Consider the following 14,178-nt stretch of genomic DNA (forward strand, 5'->3'; position numbering starts at 1 on the left):
AGAAAGTCAATAGGAAGTAAGAGAAGAAATTTTGATGTGGTTTTATTTTTTACCTTATGGATTCCTCCTTTGTGTTTTCTGTTCTTCATTGTTTGCAAATTTGGTTGCTATGTGCTGTCTTTCATTTCATGTTGCTTTTTGGTTTGGACCAGTCATCAGAATATGGCTCGTTTCTATTTTTTTCTTTCCTTTTTAAATCTTCTTTTGCCTCCTTCATCCTAACTCATGCAAACAATTGTACTTGCTTTTTGTAATATTACAACGTTTACTGACCAATTTTCTTCTCTGGTCTCTCTGTTTTTCAATCATTTTTGTTGATTTTATGTTTGATTTTAATTTAACAATTTAAGAAACAGTTGAACGGAGTGCAGGAGCAACAAGATCCCTACCTGCTACTTACTCATACAAGCCATTCTTTTCTACACGGCCCTATCAGTCATGGACAACAGCTCCAATTACAGTGCCTGGGCAAACCAAATCAGGCTTCACTTCCTTATCAAGCTCTTCCTCTAACACTCCTACAGCTTCCCCATTAAAATCAATATGGTCTGTTTCTTCTACTTCTCCAATCAAATCCACATTAGGAGCTTCTACCACATCTTCAGTTAAATCTGTTAGTGATGTAGCATCTCCGATTAGATCATTTCGGACAATCTCTTCACCAATAAAAACCGTGGTATCACAGCCTCCATACAATATGCAGGTTACTTCAGGCTCTTTCGTCAGAGCTCCCGCAGTCACAGAAGCTGCTAGTCTAAAAGGGCTGGCATCCACTACCACATTCCCCTCTCGGACATCTCCAGTGACTACAGCAGGGTCTCTCTTGGAGAGATCGTCCATAACCATGACGCCTCCAGCATCCCCCAAATCCAACATTAACATGTACTCTTCAAGTTTGCCACTTAAATCGGTCATCACATCAGCATCTTCACTTTTATCGTCCCCTCTAAAGTCAGTGGTGTCACCTGCTAAGTCAGCAGTTGATGCTGTTTCATCCTCTAAAGTCATGATGGCCTCGTCTCTCTCGTCGCCAGCAAAACATGTAGCTGGGCACACAGATGTACCATTGCTTAATGGATCTGTGTCACCTCTGAAATACCCATCTTCTGCCAACTTAATAAATGGATCCAAAGCTGCAGCAGCTGTTTTTCAAGACAAGATGGCTGCAGCTGCACATTCTGCAGTTGCTGACACGGCTGAGAGAGTGTTTTCAACAGCTACAACAATATCATTTTCTCCACTCAGGTCATTTGTGTCTTCAGCACCATCAGCTTTCCAGTCAATAAGAACTCCTCCTGCAGGTGCTTTGTACACAGCCCTTGGGTCAATATCTGCAACTACCTCATCAGTAACTTCATCAACAATAACAGTGCCAGTATATTCTGTAGTCAATGTTTTGTCTGAACCAGCATTAAAGAAGCTCCCAGAGTCGTCTTCACTTACCAAATCAGCTGCTGCGTTACTGTCACCTATTAAAACATTGACTACAGAGGCACGCACACAGCCTCCCTTTAATCGAACTTCATCTCCAGTAAAATCATCCTTGTTTTTAGCACCCTCTGCTCTCAAATTGTCCACACCATCATCTTTATCCTCCAGTCAGGAGATACTGAAAGATGTTGCTGAAATGAAAGAGGATCTAATAAGAATGACTGCAATATTGCAGACAGATGTCGCAGAGGACAAACCGTTCCAAACTGAGATACCGAAAGAGGGTAGAATTGATGATGAAGAGCCCTTTAAAATTGTTGAGAAAGTAAAGGAGGACTTAGTAAAAGTTAGTGAGATTCTGAAAAAAGATGTGTGTTTAGAAAGTAAAGGGTCGGCTAAAGTATCCAAAAGTGATCAAGGACACCTGTCTGAGGATGACTGGGTAGAGTTCAGTACAGAGGAGATTGATGAAGCGAGACAGCAAGCTTTGACGAGCCCTCCTATATCTGTTCCAGAGAAGGTCCAAATTAAAACTAAAACCATGTCGGAAAAGGATTATAACTTGTCAAAAGTTATTGATTACTTAGCAAATGATATCGGTAGCAGTTCATTAACAAACATGAAGTACAAGTTTGAAGAGGGGAAAAAAGAAGGTGAAGAGAGACAAAAACGCATTTTAAAACCAGCTATTGCTTTGCAGGAACATAAACTTAAAATGCCTCCAGCCTCCATGAGGCCTTCAACATCAGAAAAGGAGTTATGTAAAATTGCAGATTCTTTTTTTGGAACAGATACTATTTTAGAGTCTCCAGATGACTTTTCTCAACATGACCAAGATAAAAGTCCCTTATCTGACAGTGGCTTTGAAACGAGGAGTGAAAAGACACCTTCTGCCCCACAAAGTGCTGAAAGCACAGGGCCAAAACCACTTTTCCATGATGTACCCATCCCTCCCGTCATTACAGAAACAAGAACTGAAGTAGTTCATGTTATCCGCAGCTATGAGCCGTCATCCGAAGAAATGCCAGAGCAGAAAGCAGAGGAGCTACCGGCCTCGAAACCTGCCCCTACGCTTATGGAGCTGGAGCAAAAACCTGCTGGATCTATTAAAGAGAAGGTTAAAGCTTTTCAAATGAAAGCCAGCAGCAGCGAAGAAGATGACCACAAGTGTGTCCTTAGTAAAGGTGTCCGAGTAAAAGAAGAAACTCATATCACTACGACGACTAGGATGGTTTATCATAAACCGCCGTGCACTGAAAGCACGTCTGAAAGAATTGAGGAAACAATGTCTGTTCATGACATAATGAAAGCCTTTCAGTCTGGACGTGACCCTTCCAAAGAACTGGCAGGTCTGTTTGAACATAAATCATCAGTAACATCCGATGTTAGCAAGTCTGCTGAAACTTCACCACAACATGCAGAGAAGGACAGCAAAATGAAACCCAAACTGGAGCGAATAATAGAGGTCCATATTGAAAAAGGTAATCAGGCTGAACCTACTGAAGTCATTATTAGAGAAACAAAAAAGCATCCAGAAAAAGAAATGTATGTATATCAGAAAGACTTACCTCGGGGAGATATTAACTTAAAAGAGTTGGAAAAACATGATGCTTTTCCTTGTTCAGACGAACAAGGTCAGCAAGAAGAAGAAGAGCTCACGGCCGAAGAGTCACTTCCTTCTTATCTGGAATCCTCTAGAGTTAACACTCCCGTGTCCCAGGAAGAAGACAGTCGCCCTAGTTCTGCTCAACTCATGTCTGATGACTCTTACAAAACACTGAAGCTTTTGAGTCAGCACTCAATAGAATACCATGATGATGAGTTGTCAGAACTAAGAGGGGAGTCTTACAGGTTTGCTGAGAAAATGCTTCTTTCAGAAAAGCTAGATGTGTCTCATTCTGATACTGAGGAGTCAGTTACTGACCATGCTCTACCCCTTAGTGCAGAGTTACAGGGGTCTGATAAACGATGCAGAGAAAAAGTAGCTACTGCCCCCAGAAAAGAGATTCTCTCCAAAATCTATAAAGATGTATCTGAAAATGGTGTAGGTAAAATGTCTAAAGATGATCATTATGATAAAGTGACAGTGTTACACTACACTGGAGATGTTAGTAGTCCAAAACATGCGATGTGGATGCGCTTTACTGAGGACAGATTAGACAGAGGTAGAGAAAAGTTGATATATGAAGACAGGGTGGACAGGACTGTTAAGGAAGCAGAAGAAAAACTGACTGAAGTATCACAGTTTTTTCGGGATAAAACAGAGAAGTTGAATGACGAGCTACAGTCTCCAGAGAAAAAGCAGCATAAAAAAAATGGCAAAGAAGTACATTCTAGCCAGAGCTCTGCCAGCAGCAGCCCTGAGAAAGTTCTGCTCTCTGAATTACCATCGTCCACTGATGAATGGAGTAAGGTGAAGCAGTATGCACACGATGGGAAATGCTTTCCCAAGGTGGATGAAAGAAAAGCGTCCAGTTTGCCCAGCAGTCCTGAAAAAAGGATATTTGTGCGACCTGCAGAGGACTCTAAACAAACTATGGAACACAAAGGAAGTGCTCAGCAGACTGGAGTACCTGAGGTTTCGCAGGCTGGATTTCAGCTGAAGCAATCAAAGCTCAGTTCCATTAGGCTTAAATTTGAACAAAGTATAAGTCCAAGGAGTAAGGACACAAGTCAAGAAGAAAAAAAGATGGACAGTCAGTCCAAAATTCCAGTAAAGAAATTGCAAGAAAGTAAGTTACCAGTGTATCAGTTTTATTCCAGAGAGAAACACGCAAAGCAAGTAGAGGTCATTGATGGGAGCACAGCTTTACAGAAAGAGGTGAAAATACAGGAAGATTTCGTTCCGGGTAAAGGGAAAGCTATCGAAGACTTCCGTGGTTCAGACACCCAAAAACAAAAAACTGAGACCAGTAAAGGCGTGCCAGAACACTTCGCAGAACCGCAGGCCAAAGACCTGGCGTATGGCTCAGACTCAACAACGAAGGGACACTGGGACAAAAAAATCTATAGGACGTGGGAAAGTCCTGGAACTTCTAATCATAAAACTCAGAAAGAAAAACTTTCACATGTGCTGGTTCCAGATACAGTAAAAGAAAACCATGTTGATCATGCTGAAGCTAAAACTGACAAAAAAAGTGAATTTATCACTGTGACAGAGCACAAACTGGCGGCAAATGGAATTCATACAGAAGAAGTGAAGGAACTGACTGTAAAATCTCCCTCAAAAAGGGTTTTATACAGAGAATTTGTTGTCAGGGAGGGGGAACGTAATGGTGAAGTGGCTGATAAAATGTCCAAAAGGAAAGAAGACATTGCTGTGTCCCATATTCCAGTCAGAATTGTTGAGGAGAAGAGAACCATGCTTGATGGTGTCTATGAACTTTCAGCTAAAGTATCACAATCAGCTGTGATTAAGGAGAAAGTTGAGAGGCAGATTGATTATGTGGAAGATGAAAAAATAAAGCATTCAGAAATCAGAAAGGTTACCAAGCAGCAGAGCTCGATAGGTCTAGGTCCTCCTCTTGAGGAAACAGAGATATCTCCTAGCAAATCACCAGACTCTTTAGAATGTAGTCCAGGAAAGGAATTTCCTTCGAGTGAGTTAGTTGACCCCGGTGGCAGTGATTACTTGGATAAAGTTGCACCGCTAGTAAGCACTGAGGGAGTAAAAGAAATTAAGACCTTACCTGTTTATGTCAGTTTTGTTCAAGTAGGAAAGCAATATGAGAAAGAGGTGCAACAAGGAAACATAAAAAAAATCGTCAGTCAGGAGAGTAAGACAGTACAAGAGACAAGGGGGACATTTTACACAGCTAGACAGCAAAAACAACTTCCTTCTCCACAAGGTAGTCCAGAAGATGACACACTAGAACAAGTGTCCTTTATAGATAGCTCTGGTAAAAGCCCTTTAACACCAGAAACACCAAGTTCAGAGGAAGTGAGTTACGAGTTTACGTCTAAAACGCCCGACTCACTAATAGCTTATATCCCAGGCAAGCCCAGTCCTATACCTGAGGTATCTGAGGAATCAGAGGAAGAAGCAGAGGCTAAGTCAACATCTGTAAAACAGGCAGAGGTTGAGGAACCACAGATTGACAAAGCATTATCTAATCACATAAATAAGGACTCTAACAAAAGACCCAAAGGTAACAGAGTTGCCTACATTGAATTCCCTCCTCCTCCACCACTGGATGCAGATCAAGGCGAGTCAGAAAAGAAGCCTCACTATTCCACTGAGAGTGAAATGGAGATGACAGAAGTGAACTTGCAAGATGAACATGACAAATGCCAACTGGCTGAACCTGTCATAAGAGTACAGCCGCCATCTCCTGTGCCACCGGGAGCCGATGTCAGTGACTCCAGTGATGATGAATCTCTCTATCAACCCGTTCCACTTAAAAAGTATACGTTCAAACTGAAAGAACTGGAAGACGACCAGAAAGAAATCTCAAAACCCAGAGCCCCTGAAAAGATTGAGAAACAGAAAGAGTTAGGACATCCCACATCTGGGAAACCTAATGAGTTTGACAATGGGCTTGATTCACCCCAGAATGACGTAGTGCAAAATGGGAATAACAATGACCAGTCTGTCACAGAGTGTTCCATAGCAACCACTGCAGAATTCTCCCATGATACCGATGCGACCGAGATTGACTCTCTTGATGGTTATGATTTGCAAGATGAAGATGATGGTTTAACTGAGAGTGATTCTAAACTTGCAGGTCCGGCAGTTGAAACCAAAAAGGACGTATGGACTACAGAAGGCATTCTAAAGCAGACCGATCGCTGCTTTAGCCAGAGTAAGCTTGAAGTCATTGAGGAGGAAGGCAAGGTAGGCCCTGAAGAAGACAAGGTGCCTTCGAAGGGTCCAGCTTCTCAAAAAGCCGGAGACAAGAATGAACAGAAGTCAGGGGCACAGTTTTTCACTTTGGAAGGCAGACACCCTGACAGGACTGTATTTCCTGATTCATATTTCAGTTACAAAGTAGATGAAGAATTTGCAACACCTTTCAAAACAGTGGCCACCAAGAGTCTAGATTTTGATCCATGGTCCAATAACCGAGGTGACGATGAAGTGTTTGAGACTAAATCAAGGGATGATGAGGCTAAGCCATTTGGTCTGGCAGTGGAAGACAGATCTCAAGCAACAACACCTGATACAACTCCAGCCAGAACTCCAACAGATGAAAGTACGCCAACTAGCGAGCCCAACCCCTTCCCATTTCATGAAGGGAAGATGTTTGAGATGACTCGCAGTGGTGCAATTGACATGAGCAAGAGGGATTTTGTTGAAGAAAGACTCCAATTTTTTCAGATTGGTGAGCATACTTCTGAAGGGAAGTCAGGGGACAAGGGGGAAGGGGATAAAAGTACAGTCACTGCCATCACACAGCCACAGGCAGGGGACAGCACTGTAGAAACAAACCTAGAGAGACCAGTAGAAACAACAGCAGTTGAACATAAGCCCGTCATCCAGGCCAGTGGAGATTGCATGGAACAAACACTTGGTAGTAACTCACTGGAAAAATCATCGGCAGCGGTAAATGCTTCTAAAGTTGATCCCAAATTGCGCACACCAATTAAAATGGGAATTTCTGCTTCCACCATGACTCTGAAGAAAGATGGCCCTGGCGAAGTGACAGATAAGATAGAAGCTGTGATGCCAAGTGGTCAGGGACTAGAAAATGAAACTGTAGCAGTGATTGCGAGTTCAGCTTCTAGCCAGACAAGCTGTAGGCAAACAGAAAATACTGATTTTCCAAAAGATAATTTTAATAACAACAACAATTTGGATTCATCTGCTGTCCCTACAGATGATATTACCTGTAATGTAGTGCTAAAAGAACATTTGGAACCGAAATGTTCCCTCCAGAAAGCTAATGAAGCGAAAAGCACTTCAGGAAAAGGTACAGGGACAACACAAGGACACAGAGTAAGAGATAAGCAAAAACCACACGGAGAGCAGCAAAAGACAACAGAGTTGGTAGGGGCTAGAGGAAAATCAAAGCTTCCTGTAAAGGCCAGCTCAGTAAAAGAAGTCTTTTCACAAAATAATCTCCAAAGCAATACAGGGAGTAAAGTGAAAGGGGCTAGTAAGCCTGACAAAGCAAAACAGAATAATTCTTCTCCCTGTCTAGAAGCAAGGTCTAGGATTCCTGTAAAAAATACACATAGGAGTAATCTAGCTAGAAGAACTCCAGCCCTGCCAAAACAAGAGCAGGTAGAGAAAGACAAACCAAAACAGCTTCCTTCTAAATTACCAGTAAAGGTAAGATCTACCTCCGTCACCATGACAACAGTTAAAGTAAGGAAAAATCAGCTTAGGGAGGTATGTAAACATTCTATTGAATATTTTAAGGGCATTAGTGGTGAGACATTAAAGCTTGTGGATCGTCTATCTGATGAAGAGAAAAAGATGCAGTCAGAGGTCTCTGATGATGAAGAAGACAGTACATCAAGGAACACATCCTTATCAGAAGCTACTCAAGTTTACCAGCCTTCCATTACATCGAAGTCTGCTAGAGACATGAGAACAGAGGCAGCATCTATAAAATCAAAGATTGAAAAGGCCGACAGTGAGAGGAGGAGGAGTAAGAGGACTGGTGAGAATGAAGGCAGTCAGGTTTCTGGAGCTCTCATGGCTCACCTCGTGGAGATCAAGCCTAGTTTGTAAAACTTTCAACTTGTTGATCCTAGTGCATGAACTGTTGTGGTTGCCTGTGGAGTGACTTAACTGTAGTTTTCATTCTGTCATTGTCATCTGTATGTGCTGTCTTATACTCTTCTTTCTTCCTTTAAACAAATCCTGTACTGTAGAAAGCTAGGAAGCATGCCAAAGACATTCATGTAACTCAAAAGTTGATGTAACCAGAAATGGAAAGATTTCTGTTGTGACAGCCAATTTGTTCTGTCAAAGTAGAGAAAATAGATGTTAATCTGGTCTTGGTGGTTTCCACCAGTAATTGAACAACTTATGTACAGTCTAACAGCTAGATTGTCAGCATGTTTGGTTTCATTACACGACATCATGTAGTTTGACATTTGGCTTTACACAGGTGAAAATATAAGAGCTGTGAAAAAAATTTGCTTTGGTAGGTTATTAGGACACACCACCATTCTAGTAAACAATATAAGCACTGGCAACTTAGTCAAATTAAAGCTATTATTTATAATAAACTATTGTCCAGTATTGTGGTTTTCTGTGCAAAACCTTTTTAATCGAGAAATTGTAAATCACAGGTCCACAGAGTCCATGTGAACGGACAGATATAAGGATGGCAATTGTAGCTGATCACCTAGGACTTAGCTGGACAGGTAAGCTTTTCTGCTTTAATATTGAAATTAGCCTTAGCTATTCCATTTTCAGGTAGTCTTATACCAAAAGCTGCAGCAAGGCCACATCAGGCTCTCCCGAATTCACAGTGAGTCCAGCCTCCCAAAATATGCCACGTGTTGCTGGGTAAAGACACCTGATAGGAAAAAGCCGTGAAGAATTATCTCACGGTCTTGCAATAAATCAAATAGAAACTCATAAAGGAAACAGCTAAAATGGCTCTCCTCTCAAGCCGGTCACCCAAGGAGTTGAGAGGATCTATCTACGCGGGTTGGGGACTGCCTCTGCGTCTGGCCAGCAGTTTCCCCAAAGCCCTGGAGATTGCATGGCCCAGCAGTGCCCCAGCAAGTCGCTGGTGCGTGTGGGGTTGCCTAACTGCGTGCCTGCCGTACCTCCACGCGCTGCTGGGCAGAGCTGGCCCTTTGCGGGCTTACGGCTCCGGGCGTGGGTGACGACAGCACCGCTGCTGAGCTGCACAGGGAGCTCACAAAGGAGTAACAGTCACCAGGAAAAACAGATTTTATAAATTAGCGGCGATGAAGTAGTCTCCACAGAGCATTTTTTCACCATGTTTAAGTGGCTTGCTGGGTATAAATACAATAATAGCTCACAGAGATGATTGAAATTCAAAATTATGTCTGTTTTAGGAAAGTATGAGGATATAATGCCATGTTCATCACTATCCGTAAAGTTTGTGTCAGGTAGTTTTGTTGACATCTGCGTGATCGAAGAAAGATAATATTTTTAAGCCTGACAGGATGATTGAGGGATTTGTGCTTTGTTTAGTGGTTTTGTTGTGGTTTTCTTTTCTTGCTTGCTGTTTTTTTTTTTTGTCTTTATAGAACTTGCAAGAGAACTGAATTTTTCTGTGGATGAAATAAATCAAATCCGAGTAGAAAATCCAAATTCTCTTATTGCTCAAAGCTTCATGTTATTAAAAAAATGGGTTACCAGAGATGGGAAAAATGCTACAAGTAAGTTCAAGTAGTTACTTTTGTTGTTTGTAAGTTATAGCCAATTTCATCTATTGCCTGCTCTAAATAGGTTACATTGAAGAAAATATTACGAATGTCTTTTGCAAACCGCTGATGGGGGGAAAAAAAAAATCAGTTATATTTTTACCAGAAGTCAGAAACGTGTCATATTTGCTCAGTATATCTGTAGAAGGAAATAATCTGTTCTCCATATCCCTAATTGATGGAACAAGTAATGAGCTTAAATTCCAGTAAAGAAAATACTAGGGAAAACTTTCCAATAGCGAGGAACGTGGAACGCACAGAGGCTGCCTGGAAAAGTTTGGTAGTCTCGCAGTATTGCAGGTCATAAGACTAAACCTCCTTCCATGAGGAGTGATGGAGGCACTGATTCTGCGCTGATTCTGCTGGGTTTATCTGTGCATGTCACTTGAATTGCTCAAATTGAAAGAGAGGTTTGGATTTTTGCATTAGGGCAATGGTGTTCGTTACCATTCTTTAATCCACACACTCCTACACAGCATTTGAATTTACTTTGATCTCTTTCACTGTAAAAGTAATTTCCAGTATTACTGTGTTCTCGCAACAAGATTACTGTAAATGAGATTTCACGATCCACTGCATGAATAGCCTTACACGCATTATTACCTACGTGGCTACCTATTCTGTTGTTGCTTGGAACAGAATGGTAAAAGGATTTTTACACTCCTTTTACGCTCCAGTAAAAGGATTTTTGTTTCAGTAGTAAGTAAATACATTCTTTAAGAACTCTCTGACCTTATTCTTTGTGCCTTTTATGTTGTAGTATAATTATACCTTGGGGGGAGGGAATACTCTTAATAGACGTATATCTTGAATAAAGTAGGCAGCAGAATGACTCCTTAGACAAATGATGGGGTTTGCTAGAACCAAAGGCATCGGGACAGAAACATGTGCCAGCAACTTATCATTAACACAATGGGAATGTAACTGAGAAAGATGATGACACAGTTCTGCAACGCTGAACTTTTTTCTGACGTGTCTTATTTGTTTTTCAGCTGATGCCTTAACTTCTGTATTGACAAAAATTAACCGAATAGATATCGTGACCCTGTTGGAAGGACCAATATTTGATTATGGAAATATTTCAGGCACCAGAAGTTTTGCAGATGAAAATAACGTTTTTCATGATCCCATTGATGGTAATTGAATTCCATGGTCATATTTTGTTCAGTGACGTGTCCAATAGTACCGTAATGTTGTATAAACTAGACTTGAAAAAATGACAGTAAGTTCTATGGAAATAATTGAGTTTAATGTGAGGCTTTTTCCTCTCCTAAGGCATGCTCATGGTACGATACGTATGTTGTACATTAATATCTCGAACGATAAGCCCAGGATCCCACAAACATAGGCCTGAGGAAGCTCGTTCCCACCAGGCTCAGTGTCAGTTGACAAGACCTGAATGTTTTTCTCCTGCACTTGTTGTGCTTTGAGGCTTGCCCATGTATATTTTTAATGTACTTGGTATTGCATGCTTTCCAAGTTACCTGGAAATACATATGTTCTTTGGCTTCCTGTCTAGATAAGTAACAGTGAAAATTCTTTGAAGAAAAAAAAAAGAAGGAAGAACAAGGGGGAAAAAAAGTGCTTCATAACTGCAGAGACTAAATAAATGTACAATTTACTACCAAGCCTCTTTGAGCCAAGTGAACACCAATTACTTTATGATTTTTCACTTGGACCATTCCTGCAATGGCAATGAAAAAATAAGAAAATGTTTTATTAGTGCATGAGAGAATATATTTTTTTCTACTAACAAGTAAAATTGTGTAATAATTTTCACATGGAAGCTATACCAGTTGAGAACAGAATTGTGCGGGTTAATTTTGAACCAGATTAAAAGGATAAATGAAGTTCTGCTTGTAAAACAGAATTGCCACAGGTATACTTATTATTTATCAATATGTTGAAGATGCTAAATGTTGTTTTTTCTTCTTTTAAATGTTAGTTAACAGGCACTGGGTTGCTACATTCTTTACTTTGATTTTTGTCACATACGTAATAAATAGCTCCTTAAATGAGATTTTTCTTTTGTAAGTAACGTTTCCTTTGCTTTTTGTAATTTGTTCAAGTGTGTATTGAGCTTTCTCTGTATTTTAGTAAGATTTTTTTTTTTCTTTAGAGCATATAAGCTCAGTGTACCTCCATTATTGAGCAGCATTGCTGGTCATTGAACCATCGCATTACAGAAATAATTTTCTGTGGACATTTTAAGAAAGTTGCTCTTGAAATGTTGCTTGCGCCTTTTAATAGTAGCATCAGTGTGTTTATGAAAAAAATACGCTTCTCTGCAGTTGCTTTCTGTCTCTCCTCTTCTCTGAACCTTCCTCAAGCTTCCTTTCCTCACCAAGACCAGACCACCTTTGCCTTTCTCTCAGCTGATTCAGGAAAGAAAAAAACCAAAGCCTGTTAATGCACCCCTCTTTGCAGGCAGCACAATGTCAAGTTAACCCCACGGCATGTATTTCTTCCTTTCGTAGGTTACCCAACCCAGAATTTGCTGAAAAGCGAACTTCAGATTTTGTTGTCGTGTTTATGTTTATATTCAGTTTAATCCTTTTGTATAGTTTTCTCATGTTTTCATCATTTTTTCTTTTCTCTCTTTATTTGATCAGTGTATCTGATTGTACCCATGTCACCAAGATCGCCTCACTCTCCAAGATCACCAAGATCTCCTTACTCACCACAGTCCTCTCACCTGTATAACCTTACTGTACCTGAAATATTCATATAGTTCTCCTTTGTTGTGTGTTCTCTTATCCCTTTAACTTCCTTTTTTAGTTTCTTATCCTGCTGTGTATTTAGGTCTACTGCTCTTTAGTATCCTCATTAGGATCCATTTCTGTTCCTCATTCTTTAACTACTCCATTCTTGTGGCTCTGTGGTTAAATTGGAGATAGATATTAGTAGCACTGTATTGCTAGTATAGTATATTTTTATATAAAAGTATATAAAAAATGTGGACCTGTTTTAGAAATAATACCTATTGACAAAAATGTGGCTGTCCTATGTTATGATCTATTTCTGTCTTTAAAATCTATTTATTAAACTTCCAAAGTAAAAAAAAAACCAACCAAACCGGGAAAGAAAAACTTACACAATACGGCTACAAGAGATTGTATTGGATATAGAGGGACAACCACCCTTGTCCACATTTGATTTATTGCATGCTCATAAGATGATCGGCTATAGCTTGAAAGTGTTAAAATGGCTGCAAAAACAACTGCTGAAATCTTTACAGACTATATACAAAATAGTCGAAAGTACTGGCTTCAGCATACTGTTCCCTGGCAGTACTCATTTTTTGTTCCATCTATTTAGGACAAAGTAAAAAAATCTATTAGAACTGCATTTGTTCTTATACACCTGCACCTCCTCATCCGTTTCATACGTTAAGTAATTCATGAATCATTTGACATTTGCTTATTTGTTGCTCCATGCTTCATCCCAGTCAGTCCAAATGTGCTGTCTTCCTTAGGTTATCCCACCATTCAAGTGGAACTGGAAACTCCCACTGGGTTGCGCTTCGTGCCACCCACCCCTTTCCATCAGGACGATTTCTTTAGCGACACCTCTAGCCTAGAGTCACCCCTTAGAACTCCCAGTAGACTGAGTGACGTGTTAGTGACCTCCCAGGGACAAATAGATGGTACAGCAGCAGCACCGCCAGTGGTGACTGAAGAAGACACTTCACTGGACGACAGCAAACTCGATTTCTCAGAGCCTAGAGAAGGAACACCTAAAGATATTTCTGTAGGCGAGAGCCAGTTGGAGGAAGTGGACCTTAAGGATTTTCCACGGTATCTCGGTAGTTACGGCGGGATATCAAAAGATGCTAAACAAAGGCAGAGTGAAGAGACTAGTAAAAGAGGAGTAAGGACTGAACAGCCTGAGAGAGAAAAGTCTGGTACTGATGAGGAGATGACGGAAGAAAAGTTTAAATCACTGTTTGAGGACATTCATCTGGAAGAAGGAGCTGAGTCTGAGGAGATGACGGAAGAAAGAGTATGGTCAATTCTTAAAGGTGTTCAACAAGCAGAACGCGAAATGTCTTCAATTACAGGTTGGCAGACTGACTCGTCAAGTGTCACCGAGCCACCGACGTCAGGACGCAGAATAGGTGGTAGCCTGCTAGATCGCTTGGATGATAGGTGAGCGTCTTTGTATGAGTGTGTGTGTGTAAGCAAGCCTTCCCATGCTGCTTTTACCCCCAGGAGCAGTGCTGAGGCTGCTGTACTACTACTCTAAGAGAATGTGTATATATGCACATATATGTGTTTAAAAGAAAAAGTAATGGTTGACTTGACTTGGCCTCAGACTTATCTGTCTTTAAAAATGTATATTTATCAGGTTTCATTCTTAATATAGGTATTTCAGAATTAGTTTATATTCTGT

The 14,178-nt window shown here is 40.7% G+C and overlaps 1 protein-coding gene across 11 annotated transcripts in view; it reads left to right on the forward strand.

Moving 5' to 3' along the window:
- ANK3 (ankyrin 3) overlaps window positions 1-14,178 on the forward strand; it is a 382,298-nt gene that overhangs the window by 347,292 nt on the left and 20,828 nt on the right. For 10 of the 11 annotated variants that reach the window (XM_054206393.1, XM_054206384.1, XM_054206388.1 and 7 more), the window contains 4 exons: window positions 8,674-8,748; window positions 9,610-9,741; window positions 10,779-10,922; window positions 13,262-13,934. In XM_054206393.1, coding sequence (XP_054062368.1) covers window positions 8,674-8,748; window positions 9,610-9,741; window positions 10,779-10,922; window positions 13,262-13,934 — 1,024 coding nt within the window. Of the gene's footprint in view, window positions 1-350; window positions 8,037-8,673; window positions 8,749-9,609; window positions 9,742-10,778; window positions 10,923-13,261; window positions 13,935-14,178 lie in introns of all 11 variants that reach the window. The other variant, XM_054206394.1, reaches the window with a different exon arrangement.

This window comes from Rissa tridactyla, chromosome 6 (genome assembly GCF_028500815.1).
Source record: "Rissa tridactyla isolate bRisTri1 chromosome 6, bRisTri1.patW.cur.20221130, whole genome shotgun sequence".
Lineage (NCBI taxonomy): Eukaryota > Metazoa > Chordata > Aves > Charadriiformes > Laridae > Rissa > Rissa tridactyla.